Genomic DNA, 14,576 nt, shown 5'->3' with positions numbered 1-14,576 from the left:
ACCATAGTGCAGGGGAAAATAAACAGTGAAGGAAAAGTAAGAAAAGTGATTAGGCAGAGAATAAACCCCAGAAGTTGTGAGTCAGTTCAGAGTGGTTACTGATCCAATAAAAATAAAACTCACCAGACTCGCCAAACATTACAGGCGCTACACTTGCCAGTGCGCTGATTAAGAATCACCGAGAATTCCACCTCATCTCCTGCCTGTAGCTCAATTCCATCCTGAACTTCTTTCACATGGAAAAAGAGCTTCTTGCTATCTCCTACTTCATAGTTAATGAAGCCAAACTGCAATTAAAAATTAAGTAGCTAAAATAATATATACAACAAAGTACTCTACTTTGAATGAAGCAAAATGCTTGACTGACTAATTAGGATTTATAAAACATGCTATTAATGCTAATATTCCAGCTCAGCTACCAAGGGCAGTTTATGGCGATGCTCTTCAAGCAAAGAACACCCTATGGGGCTGTAAATCATGTCAGGAAGACACTGTCTTTGAAATCACTGTAGGTGCTCCTTCACATATTAAGAACTATGTTTTTCAACTCATCAAAATTACTTGAACTATGGTGTCATTTTGACCTCCTACAGAATTATCAACAATGAGTCCTGGTGTGGTGTTGTGGAATAAACAGTGGACTGCTAAACTGCAAGGTTCAAATCATACCCCCACCCACACGTAGCCTCTCTAGTAAACCTTATGCAGGCTCAGAACTGACTCGATGGTACTTACCAACAAAGAATTATTAAACAAATAATAGCATAACAAACTGTTTTATTCACTGTATTGATTCTGAAAAATGTCTTCTCTGAGAACTCACAAGTACCTACCAGAGTTTTGTTTGCTCTATACTTAAATTTTATAAGCACCTCTAGTTAGTTAGCTGTGTCATGTACAAAAGTAGCTCTAAGCTAAAGCACTAAAAACTTTGTATTGTTTATATTCTGGAAATCTCACTAGACTAATTTTCCCTATCATGTATTGTCAATTATTAACAGCACTCTTATTTTCTCTTTGCCAATAATGTTACATGTTTTTTTGCTATCTAGGTATTTTTCATAAGCGACTTTAATTACAAAAAATGGGTAGAGATAAAAACCAAATGAATGCTAATGGTTCCCTCTTGGCTGAAAAAAAGATTTCATTACTACTTGGCCAAACAAAAACTCTTTAACTTGTAAAAAGATCAAACTGAGATCTTACCTGATCTTTCACACACTCCACTGTGGCCCTACGTAGGGGTGTGATATTGTAAGCCATAGTCTGTGCATTCTGGCCCAGGACACACAACTGGAACTTAACAGTCTCCCCTTTCTGCAGGCAATCCCCTTTGTTGGCCATCCCAACTATGCCAAATGGATACACCTCACCTTTCATATCCCCTGTAAGGAGAAGTAGTTATAAATATTCCACAGCAATCTTTAATATATTTATATAAATAACGGTTTCTAAAAACAGGTCATGTTCCTTAAAAATGTTACTGAGTGCTAACTACTGCCATGAAAAACACGACAAGTTGATATCTTAAGACAACCTACCTAGTTAATGAACGCTTTAAACTGTGTTTATTAATTTAAAAAGTAACACTAATACTGACAATCTCATTGAACATTTTAAGCACTATGGGTTGCTAATGTCATCTACTGGATTTTCTTCTCAAATTTACAATGTGAGTCAAACAGCCAAAAATATTTTTGCTCAATACCCAACCAACCATTAAAAAGCTAGCCAGGCAAAAACAAAGCAATGCAGAAATATTTATTTGGCATGTTACCTCCTTTTTTTGTTCTGATACTGCTTCTATAATCTTAATATCCCTATATCAGGGGTCAGCAAACTTTTTCTTACAGGCCCAGAGAATAAATATTTTAGGCTGTCACAACCACTCAACTTTGCTGTTGTTATAAGAATGCAGTCAAAGACAATTTGGTGGTGACTATGTTCCAAGAAAGTGGCCACCACTATTTGGCAAGCCATGCCCTAGAGAGGTCAGTGCATGCTACCTGGATCAGATATTTAACCTGGTAAATCCACAGAATCAACAAAGTGGGGAAGAGGAGAAAAACATAAGGCTGAAATGGAAAGCTTCAGAACCGAAAATGCTTTTAATCACCCTATACAGGTGGTGATTTGGAACTGACTTGATGGCATGTAACAACAACAAATGATTATAGGGTAAGTGAAGTCCTCTCCCTCCCACAAAGACTGGAATCATAAAGCATAAGCAGATTAACCAGAAAAAGCTTCTTCCAGCAGAGTAAATCATTCAAAAGAGTGGTTAGAGATAACTAGTCTGATAAGTTGTTGTTGTTAAGTGCCGTTGAGTCGATCTTGACCCACAGTGACCCTGTGTACGGTTTCGGAGGAGCAGCTGGTGAGCTTGAACTGCTGACCTTGCAGTTCAAATGTTTTTGCAGTCTGGCACATTAACCCACAGCACCACACCAGGACTAGTGAATAAGAATTTCCATTTATTAAGCACTTATACTAATTCATTTAATTGTCATAAAACCTCAGGGTGAAGAGAAGCTCCCATTTTAAAGATGAATAAACTAAGTTAAGAAAGAAATTTACTTGACATTAGAGTTATGAAGTGAAAGAGCTGGTGTTCAGATCTGTCTATCCAACTTCAAAGCTCCTACATTCATTACTCATTGTACTCTTTTAAAAGCTGTATTGTGTACCATATTGTAGTGGTTAATCGCCATCGACATGGTTCCAACCCACAGCAGCTGGTGAGCTTGAATTGCCGACCTTGCAGCACAAATGGCACAGCGCCACACCAGAACTCCATTTATGTACCATAGTTTTATACAAATATTGTGCATACTATACAATTTTTGTTGTTGGGGGTGGAGGGGTAGGGGTGATGAAAAATGGCACACCCATACACATTTATATGCATGGTGTTTATTTGCGAGATGTTACTGTCACCAAGTAGGAAATGTGATGTTTGGTTTTGTAAAAACCTCTACGTAGGCTTAGTGATTTCCAGAAAATTTCCTTTCCCACAAAATCTTTGCTTTAGATTATATGCTACAGAGGCCTCTGGTATGGCACTGCAGGACAATGCACTGGACCGTAAGGTCAGTTTGAACCATAGGTTGGCAGTTCAAACTCACCAGTCGCTCCTAGGAAACTCTATACAGGGTTGCTATAGGTCAGAACCAACTCGACGGCAATAACAACATATACTACAGTACTGGGTCAATAGACTAAGATAAATTGTCCACATTTTCCTTTTAGGGATATGATGTCATGCCATTAGTTTAAAAGATTGAAACATAAAGTCAATTGTTAATTGGAGGTGAGAGTTCTATGTAAAATAGAAACTTCTCAGACCTCCATGTGGCAAAGAAACAGTTTAATTTCTTCTCCCAAATGTCCTGCTCTTTCTCTACTTGACCTTCGACTTCCCAGATGGCACAAAGACTTGTCTTCTTTATGAAGCAAACCTCTCACCTACCATTATGGCAATTCTATTACCTCAATCTTCCAGAGTTTCCTATTTTTTTGTTTTATGCACAGACCATAAAAAAATTGGGTCTTCTGGGTATTATTAGAGGGGATGGGTGGCATCTGAACCCAGAGAATTCTCAAAGATGGGAGAAAAAAATGTAGCAAAGTGAAAATTATAAAGCACTTTAGCCTAAAGACAAGTAGGAGCCCCCTGAAACCTTAGCTATTAATAGCTTTTAAGGAATAGATACAGAAAGCATAATTATTCATAGAACGAAAATACTGTGAATAGAGAAAATTATAAAGTTCAGTCAATAGAGACATATTAAATGAGTATTCTTATGTGAGGTGTGTTCTTAATCAATTTCAATATGACTCAGAGTTAACGGCATATGCTCACATAGCAGTCATTTGTTCACAACTTAAATACAGGACTGATACCATTTTCAGGGAATATATATGTATGTATGCATGTATATTTGTAGTCCTGGCGTGGCGCTTTGGGCTAATGCATCAGACTGCAAAGTAGTTTGAACTCCAAGGTCGGTGATTCAAGCTCACCAGCTGCTTCCTTGGAAACCTACACAGGGTCACTATGCATTGGAATCAACTCGATGGCACTTAACAACACACACACACACACACATACACACCATGGTTTAAAAGACTGATTTGTCACTTGTATGGCAAATTTGAAACCATTTGATAGGGGTGTTATTACCGTCTTCCACAATCTCAATCATTCCTTGGTACTCAGTCTGTGTTGGATCAACACTTCTCAGGGGGCGAATGACTTTACCAGAGTAGATGGTGGGATCAGCTTCCTCAGTAATACCATTCACTGTAAAACAAAGCAAGTACATCTCTCTTTCAAGAGTTGTATTTAAACTACTCCTTAGGAAAACAATTTAAGCAAAAAAAAAGGAAAGGTGAAAACAGGGTTTTTGGTTACTTCAACTGTCAGTTGACTTTGAATACTTCTGAACAACCATGAAAATATCTCCTTTGTTTATGGAATTAACAAGTATTCATATCTAAAACATCTTGCTCTCTAATCATCTTTTCAAGTGGATCAAGTATTACCTTTTTTAGTTAGGCCTCCCTGGTCTCTAAAATGGCAACCCTAATGTGGTGCTGCTATAGATGAGCATTGGATGGCTAACCACAAGGTCGGCGTTTCAAAACCACCAGCTTCCTCAGAAACCTATGAGTTGGAACTTACTCCATGGCACTTAACAATAAAAGCAGGGGATTCAAACCTACCAACTGCTCTTTGGAGACTATACAGAGTGCTATGAGTCGAGACCAACCCAACAGCACTTAAATAACAATATTCCTTATGTCCCTTCCCTGACTGATTTCATTTCAATAGCATGTATGCCTAAATTACTATTTGGCAATGATTTTCTTAATATGCCATTTAGACTCAATTCTGCTCCAAAATACTCCTCTAGGGTATGTAATCTCTTTGACTCCAATTCAATGAAAATTTATATCTTCAATTATTTTTTGAAGAAACACTGAACTCACAATAACTTAAAAGTTACCTAAAAATAATCAGGTCAGGGGATTTAAAACTTAAGTTACCATCAGAATCACTTAAGTACTTATAAAAACAGACTGCCCATTCCTAAGTTTTAGTAGGTCTGGGGTGGAATTCAAGACTTTTCATTTGGAACAGCTTCCAGATGATATCTGATGTAGCTAGCTATCTTGGAACCAAACCTTGAGAATCACCTTTATCTAGAAGAATTGAGTCTTCTCTCCAACCCCAATCCCTCACTCAAAACATAGGTGCATAAACAGAAGTCGAATTTGTTACCCGAATGTGTTTTATTCACTTTCTCGGCACTGACTTTGTTGCCTTTGCCTTTGGACAAGCTATACTCGACCATGTCACCCAATTCCAGGCTATCGACATCACCAGAGAATTCACTGGGGAGTAAAGAAAATGTTATCTTGAATAAATCACTACCACAAACATCAACAGTAGCAAGTAATGTGCATTTCTTCAACAACTTACTTATTTACTTATGTTGGAAATGTTTAAGCACTTTATGTGTTTTGACTCATTTAATCCTAAAAAAATACTCTATAGAGAAGCACCATTATTCTTAGCTTCAAGACACTGAAAAACTAATATACCAAGGGATTAATCAGAAATGAAAAATTAAGATACCAAGAGGTTAATTACTAAATGTGTGTGCTCTCATACCCAGTGTGACTTGTTGCTAGAGCCCATGCTCATAACAATTCCCTGGTGCTGTGATACCAACATATAAAACAAAATTCTTTCATTGGAACAGAAATGCTCCTACTATTCAATGCTCAATGCATAGACCTTTTTTAACTTCTGGCCACACGCCTTCTATATGGAGATAGATGATGTTAACTTCAGTTTACGTCTTGCCACAAATTTTCTCAACATTAAATTTGGAATTCAAAATATATTAAGCAATCAACACTAAATGTTTTAACTCCAAAACCAAAACCAAAACCAAGATATCAAGTTTTAAGTGCCTAAGAGGCATTCCTTACCTGTAATGGAAAAAGATTTCCTTATCATGATTGGCTGTTTCAATAAATCCAAAATTATCCTTTAGTGTTGCCACATAACCTAAGAGCCTCTTGGAGTTGGAATTACGACCTAAAAGTCGCACACAAGTTGCAATCTGCTGACCAGGCCTCTGTTTGTCACTAATACTAAATTCAACCTATAAAAAATAAGAGTAATAATTTATGCCATGCCATTCTCATGTCAAGTCCTAAACTCTAAACAAGAGACCTACAACTACTCCAAAGCATGCTTTCCACCTCAGTATCTTTTCTTTTATTCTGTTGGTATAGATTTTTTGCCCCAACACTAACACTTCTACTTCTCATTCCACTTTTAACAAAGAAAGTTTTGTTTTGCCCTTCAGTGTGTTCCTCTAAAGGAGCACATTTAGGAAATTAGACATACTAAGTATGAGAAAATTAAACCGAAATATGAAATCTTGGGTGTGATCTTACTTTGATCATTTTAACTTTCTGATTAATAGTATTAATCTTATTTAATCTAATGGGTTTAAGTAAATCTTAATCTAATGCTTAAATACTGATTCCTCAAAATGGTTTATTTTTCTAACCGAATTAAGTGGGTTGGTTTTAATTAAACATTTTTTATTAAATAAATTTCACTTCCAAATATTTAACCTTCTGGGTGTAAAAAAATTGCTCAGCAAAATAAGCTAACATTTGAAGAACCCAATTTCCAGGATTTATGATTAAGACAGCAATCTTTAACACTATTTCCCTTCAAATCAGAATTATCTTAGTTCACCTTATCTCCTATTTGAGGAGAAGATGATCCTTCCACATCCTTGGCTTGAAAGGCAATAGTCAGTTTTACCCCACAATCGTCATAGGCAATAATGCCATCCTCAGCCTCCTAGAGAGAGGGGTAGAAATGGAGGGGTAGAGAGATAGAAAGTAAATAACCAATTTCTTGAAAGTTCCTACTCCAGGTTCATTCTTAAATGTTGTAAATTATCACTGAGTTGGTTCCAAATCATGACGACCCTGAATATGGTTTCCAAGGAGCAGCTAGTGAGTTTGAACCGCTGACCTTGCAGTTCAAACCAACCTTTAGTGCCACAACAGCACCTTTCCTCTTCTTAAAATGTTTTTTTAAGTGCCAGAGTTGGTTCTGCTCAATGGACCCTATATAGGATGTCCAAGGAGTGGCTGGTGGATTTGAACCACCAACCGACATTGCAGTTGAGTGCTTATCTTATAGTGCTACACCAGGACTCCCTTCTTAAATAGAAACATATTTTCCATATAAAAAAGCAGTCTTAACAGTACTGGCACAATCAGCTGTAATGGCCAAATTATAATTGTTGAATACAGAAAGGCTACTGAAAATGTAAAATACACAAATTCCATGCTCCTCATGCTATGTTCCCGACTCAGAACTGCCCCATAGGGTTTCTGAGGATGCAATCCTTTATATAAGCCGATTGCCTTACCTTTTTCCCTGAGCAGCTGGGGTTCAAACCACCAACCTTCCTTTCAGTTAGCAGCAAAGCATTGTACCACCAGGGCTGCTTACATTCATGTTGATAAGTGCCACCTAGTAACTTATAGGGACTGTGTATAGGGGTTCTTTCGAGTGACTGATGAGTTTGAACAGCTGACCTTGCAGTCCAGTACTTATTCTACAGTGCCAAACCAAGACTCGCATATTTATCATAGCCAATCGGATATCAAATCTAGTATATATTTCTAACAGGAAGTTTGTCAGGGAAAGAAGTTTGTATATTACCTATTTTGAATCTCTTATGCCACCTCAACAGTGCTGTCATATACATAATGTCAACCAGTTACCAATACATGAAAATTTTATTTGGTATAGTATCTACCACTGTTCTAAGCACTTAATATGATTGGGGGTGGTGGTAAAGTTATGATGTATCAATATTCTACAGTAACAATTAAACTACTGCCTTATAATAAGGAAGATCACTGCCTTAGCACCACCCCAAAACACTTTAATGACATTGTACTACATCTACATAAATTATACTATTTTTATGGTTCCAACTAGCATTTCTATGGGGAAAATGCTCACTTTCCAAATTTAGTTCTGACTTTTTTCCTAAGTGCTGGATCATATTACTGTTGTTGTTATGTGCCATGGAGTCAGGAGTCAGTTCCAACTCATAGCGACCCTGTGCAGGGTTACGGGAGCAGAAAGCCTCATCTTTCTCCCGCAGAACAGCTGGTAGTTTCAAACTGCTGACCCTGAAGTTAGAAGGCTGATTTGTAAGCACTAAGCTAAAACAGATTCATTTTTACCATTCATCCTGCTATACCCGCCTTAAAAAAAAAAAACAAAAAACTTGACAATCCAACAATCTTCACATGTACGATAAATCATTAGTATGAATTATGTTCATGTTGTGAATGAACATAATTATGTTCACCAGGTCCAACCATAACCCTTATCTATTCTCTTATTATCGCCATTAACAGAAAAGCTCCGTGTTCCCTAATAAGTGAGTCCACCTTTTCCCATTCCTTCTGTATACCCCTGGTAACCATTAATAAACTTAGATCTCTATAGTCTGGATATTTCTGGATTTTTGGCTATTCTGGAAAGTGTTTGTATTTTATGTAAATCAGAGTAGTTATCCTTTTTGTGATTGAATTTACTCAGAACATTGTTTTCCCGGTTCATCCGTGTCGCAGCATGTATCAGGACTTCCATTTTTTTTACGATTGATATTTCATTGTATGTTAAGAGGGAGAGTAGTATCAAAAAAAATTAGTGGAAATATTTTATTACCATTCAATTCTATTTTCCCATGAACTTTTTTTGATGCCTCCTTTTATGTACATAAAAACAAACAAACAAAAAACAACATTCATCTATTGATGGACATTTGGATGATTTTACCTTTTGGCTACTTTGACCAGTGCTGCAATGAACATGTGTGTCCAAGCATCTGTTTCTGCTCCTGCTTTTAACTCTTTAGGATAAATACTGATGAGTGGAACTGCTGGGTCATATGGTAATTATCTGTTTAATTTTTTGAGAAACTGTTGCAACTTTTCTATTGCAGCTATACAATCCCACCAGCAATGGATGAGGGTTTCAAACTCTCCATATATCCTCACCAACACCTGTTGTTTTGTTTTTAAAAGCACAGCCTCCTAGTTGGTATGAAGTGGTATCTCACTTCACTGTGAGTTTGAATTGTACCTCTGTAATGACTTGGTAGCGTAGTGGTTACGAATCGGGCTGCGAACCTAAAGGTCAGCGGTTCGAAACTACCAGCTGCTCCGCGGGAGAAAGATGAGGCTTTCTATTCCCGTAAGGATTTACACCCTCGGAAACCCTGTACAGGGTCGCTATGGGTCGGAACCGACTCGACGGCACGTAACAACAACGACTAATGATGTTGAGCATCTTTTCTTTTGCTTGATGGTCATTGAATATAACCAGGATACAATATTTATTGACTGTATTCTAGGCATTTTATTGTTGTTTAGTGCCACTGAGCTAGTTTCAACTCATAGCGACCCTGTACAGGGTTTCCTGGCTATAAATCTTTGCAGGTGCAGAAAGCCTCATCTTTCTCCAAAGGAAAGACTGTTACTGCTGCTGCTGCGTGCCGTGGAGTCGGTTCCGACTCACAACAACCCTGTACAGGGTTTGCGAGGCTGTAAATCTTTACGGGAGCAGAATGCTTCATCGTTCTCCCATGGAACAGCTGGTAGTTTCCAACTGCTGACCTTGAGGTTCACAGCCTGATTCATAACCACGCTACCAGAGCTCCTAGAGGAGAGACTAGTGGGTTCAAATCACTGACCTGTGCTTTACAGTCCAGTGCTTATCCTATAGCACCATCCTGCTTAAATGCACTAAGCATATTGTTGTTGTTAAGTGCCATCGAGTCGGTTCTGACCCATAGTGACCCTGTACAGGGTTCCCGAGGCTGTAAATCTTTACGGGAGCAGAAAGCCTCATCTTTCTCCCGTGGAGCGGCTGGTAGTTTCGAACTGCTGACCTTAAAGTTCACAGTCCAATTCGTAACCACTATGCTACTAGAGCATATTAGGTACTTTATATTATTGAACTTAATATTATATTAACTAGTTCTACAGTTACTTCTAGATCTTATTTTACAAACAAGAATAAATCTTAGAAGTTAAATAATTTGACCAAGGTCACAGACCTGGCACAAAATGATCCTGAGTATTTGAGTCTGACTAAAGAGCAATTACAACACTAATTTAATGGCACAATTCTTTTGCAAGTCAACCAAATTCAAAAGGACAGCATTCATTTTTGCTCTCAACAACTTTCTTTACCCTCAATATCCATTCAACACCTGACAATATACCATACATCAAATATATTAGATTAAAAAAAAAAAAAAAAATCTGCCATTTAACTATGGCAGATAAATTCACAAACAGGTCAATGTAATACACTATAATAAGCATAATGACAGGAGGGTACAATGGTGTATGTACAATGCTGGCCTAAAAGAAAATGACAAAATAATACAATAAAGGGCAGGAAAAGTGTTATAGTCAAAGGCTGTCTTATATCAAGCCAGTTTTTCCAGAAACATTTTGGAAGCAGGGATAAGTAAGCCTTGATGAACTTTATTACTGTTGTGAATGTCTGTATGAGGTAGGCACTGTGATTGTGTTTTAAAAAAACACAATCCCACATAATTAAGCACAATAGGGGAGGGATCCTTTAACTTAAAAAACAGAAGCTCAGAGGTGAAGCAATTTCCCCAAGCTATAAAGTAAGTGGCAGCAGAGATGTTACACCTGTTTTATCCTGTACATTACTTCCTAGTATGTCTCTTGTTTAAGTGTTCTTATCCACATCCATCAGGGTCACGTACTTATGAAGCTTCTTCACCTTTATTCTCTTCTTCATTTAGCCTTTATACGACTGTGAATATCTTCCTGAAACATACACTTAACGTTATTTTCCAATACAAACCTTCTCTCAATATGTTAAGTGTGGTGGAGTCAGTTCTGACTCATAGTTACAATTTGTAGGGTTTCCAATGAGCGGCTGGTGAGTCTGAACCGCCAATCTTGCAGTTCAAACCAACTTTGTGGTCCATACCAGGACTTCTCTAAATATAGTACAGGTCACAATTCTCTTAAGTAGAAACCAACACTCTCCCAATCTAGCTGCATGCTGATTTTCCATCTCTAGTCCTTCTTCAGTTCCCCAGCAAACAGGAAATCACAAGTTCTTGACAAAGTACTTAAATTCACTGTTTTCTAAATACTCAGTTTTTCATCTGTGTTGCTATTTACTGTCATCGAGTTGACTTCGACTCCTGTGACCCTGTTTAGGGTTTCTGATGGAATTGACCTTGCCATTAGCAATGCCACAGTAACACTTACTCTTTAAAGAATGTTCTTTCTTTACCTATTTCCACCTTTTAAAAAGTCAGTGCTTTAGTGAAATCACGACAGAACCCACAGGTAAGAGTAATTTTTTTGCAGAGCACACTCACTGACCCCCTTTTCCTGCAAGGTTTTATTTTATATATGAATTACTTACTTCTACACAACTTGCAAATCTGTCTGAGGGAAGTTACCGTAGACATGTTTTTTTTTAATTTCCTACCATTGGGTTTTTCAATAAATGAGCCTAAATGTGTGAAAGCCTAATTTTGAACATTACCTACTGTTTGGAAAACAAACACTGTTACCCTTAAATGAGAGGTTCTCAAGTAGGGGCAATTTTTATTTTTTTAAATGAGGGACAATTTAACAATATTTGGTAGCACCTGGTTGTTTAAGGAGGAATGGGAGAAGGATAATATAGTCATCTATAGTGGATGGAGGCCAGAGTTGCTGCTAAACATCCTAATATGAACAGGACAACATTCCACATCAAAGAATAATACAGTTCAAAAGGCAAATAATGCTATGGTTAAGAAATTGTGCTTTAGATTACATTTACTATTAAAATAACCGGGAATTCTGAAAGACGATATGGTATTATGTGGTAGTGACTGCCATTAAGCAGAGCAAGAAAATTAGCCTGATCGTGTAAACTTACCTTCTCTTTGCCTTTATTTGGGCTAGTGGTTTTGGAATTGGAAAAAGTGGCCTCTTTTTCTACAGTGCCCAGAAAACGATGATCTGAATGGGAATGGAACGAGACGGTGCCCTTGGGAAGTTTTTTAATCCTAATAGCATGATTTCTTTGGGCAGAGAGCATATCCTACAAATGATAAAGAAAATTAACTTTAAATTGAAAAGGGGAGCATGGGGGGTGGTGGTAGTTATAACTTCTCTCAAAAACTACTTACAGGAACAACAGTAAACTCTACTTCATCTGCAATATGGAATTGGTTTCCATCCAAAATTTCACTGAAGTGGAAGAACATACGAGCATCGCGATCCACGCACTTGATGAAACCAAAACCATCTCTCATGGCAGCAATCACACCCTGAAATCCAAATAACATTTTCACTGGCTGTGAAACTTGTCAAGAAAACAACATCAGGTTAGAAAGTACCATAGAAGTGAAATTTCACTAGAAATTTCTTCTAACACTATATTTTCATTTTTACGCTTTATTTAAATATGAACTTATTGCTTTCAATAAAAGCAATTTAACTACTAAGCAATTTTCTGTGACAATCCAGTGATATTACATTCACATACACCATATATGTGCACACACGCAAGCACAGAACGTACAGTAAAACCTTTAAAAGTGGAGCCTATGTAAGGTGGAAACCTGTCAGAGAACGAAAACTTTCTAAACAAGGCATTCCCTTTGAGTTCTGGCTTTTGCAGGTTCCATTCTGTTTCAATGAATTCTGATCTAAGAAAATTTAGTAATATTTATCTGTTTTGCAAAATAAGTGAGGGCACTGAAGCTGAAAGAGATGAACAATATGTCCGAAGTACATAGCTAATAAGTGGTTGGACAAGAGTTCTAAAGACTAAGCCTTATGACAAAGAATTTCCAAAAATCTACAAACCAACATTTCAGAAGTCTGCAGTAAAGGCAACTCTCTAGTCTCTAACCTCACAAATTTAAGTGAGGATAGGTCTGAAGAATAAATATGGGAAACGCTTTTCCCGTTCTTACTAAATTAATAACTCTCATTAATTGATTAAGATGTTATTGTGTCTAGAATACTTGACACACAGTAGGCACATGAATATTTACTGAAACAATGAACACGCATCACTACCAGCGGCTTACATATTTACAGTTTACAGAGATGACTTTTACATCCAGTTCCGAATATGTCCTATTAAATAAACTGACAATCATTGCTTAGTCTTATGGTAGTTAAGTTATTCAAAATTACAATCCATAACTATAAAACACAATCCTTGCCTGAGAAGTTATATCCAGTACATATATACTGTAAGTATATAATTCTGAGAATTAAATGCACAGAAAATATACTGCAAGAAAATTGAGTTTGAATAATTTTATTGAGTTTCAGTAATTGAATAGCTATATACCCCTCTTGGATGTATTAAAAAGAATTTTAAATCTCATTTAATCTAACATTTAGGAGCACAGTGGCTCTTACAGGGTAAACAATGGACTGAGAACCCCAAGGTTGATGATTTGAGCCCATGAGCTGTTCTGGGAGAGAAAGATGAGGCTTTTCCTTCTGCAAAGCCTAGGAGACCCTATATAGGGTGGATATGAGTAAGAACTGACTAGACAACACTTAACAATCCAGCATTTACTAAATATCTCATGGAACAGTTCGAGGAAATCTACTTTCTGCAATGATGAGCATGATCTCCTGTCGTTAAGGGCCACCAAAAAATTACCAACTCTCTGACTTCAAAAACCATCCTGTCATTGCTTCCATCTAAAAGTTTTTGATAATCAGCAGAGACAGAAATCAACCTTATAAGTCCAATATGGCCATTAATGCACATTTAATAATTTTCAATTTACCATCACAAACTAGAATGTAACACTACCTTCATTTTAAATACATATCCAATAACATCTAACATTTACCATTTCTCTGGCTTCATTGGTGAACTGAAATGTACTCGATAGAACTTCTATATTGGTTGCTCGTTCTAATTTGTCACGTCGATCTGTTGAAATATTAAACCTAACATGGTCACCTTCCAGCAGGGTCACCTTGGATTTTGTATCTTTGTCTCCAAAGGGAAGTTCTTTAGGAATCACAAAATCAACTTTGATGCGTCCTGGCAATGGGTCATTCTGATGAGAAGGAAAAACTATTTTAGCTGGAGATTTCTCATCCTTTCTAGTTTTAAGTCAAACAAGAACACACGGCAAAACCATGTTATTTATAAACATTCCCTGAAGAGAAAAAAGGTGTTGACAATATAAGTTCAATCTTAATGCTTCAGGTTTTCTGGTTACTAATCGGGCTGCTAACCTCAAGGTTGGTAGTTTGAAACTACCAGCCGTTACACGGGAGAAAGATGAGGCTTTCTGTTGCCATAAAGATTTACAGCCTTGGAAACCCTATACACGGTCACTATGAGTCAGAACCGATTCCACGGTACTTAACAACAACAATAGAATCATTACAGTAAAAACAGAACTCTGATACCAAGA

At 37.2% G+C, this 14,576-nt stretch overlaps 1 protein-coding gene across 6 annotated transcripts in view; it reads right to left on the bottom strand.

Annotated features, from left to right (window-relative positions):
* CSDE1 (cold shock domain containing E1, RNA-binding) overlaps positions 1-14,576 on the bottom strand; it is a 47,410-nt gene that overhangs the window by 2,332 nt on the left and 30,502 nt on the right. For all 6 annotated transcript variants that reach the window (XM_006865872.1, XM_006865873.1, XM_006865874.1 and 3 more), the window contains 9 exons: positions 14,001-14,213; positions 12,306-12,446; positions 12,053-12,217; positions 6,785-6,892; positions 6,001-6,176; positions 5,285-5,397; positions 4,184-4,303; positions 1,207-1,385; positions 124-287 (listed from right to left, as the gene is read on the bottom strand). In XM_006865872.1, coding sequence (XP_006865934.1) covers positions 124-287; positions 1,207-1,385; positions 4,184-4,303; positions 5,285-5,397; positions 6,001-6,176; positions 6,785-6,892; positions 12,053-12,217; positions 12,306-12,446; positions 14,001-14,213 — 1,379 coding nt within the window. The remainder of the gene's footprint in view (positions 1-123; positions 288-1,206; positions 1,386-4,183; positions 4,304-5,284; positions 5,398-6,000; positions 6,177-6,784; positions 6,893-12,052; positions 12,218-12,305; positions 12,447-14,000; positions 14,214-14,576) is intronic.

This window comes from Chrysochloris asiatica, unplaced genomic scaffold, assembly GCF_000296735.1.
Source record: "Chrysochloris asiatica unplaced genomic scaffold, ChrAsi1.0 scaffold00085, whole genome shotgun sequence".
NCBI classification, from domain to species: domain Eukaryota; kingdom Metazoa; phylum Chordata; class Mammalia; order Afrosoricida; family Chrysochloridae; genus Chrysochloris; species Chrysochloris asiatica.
This window is presented reverse-complemented; position numbering and strand designations above follow the sequence as displayed.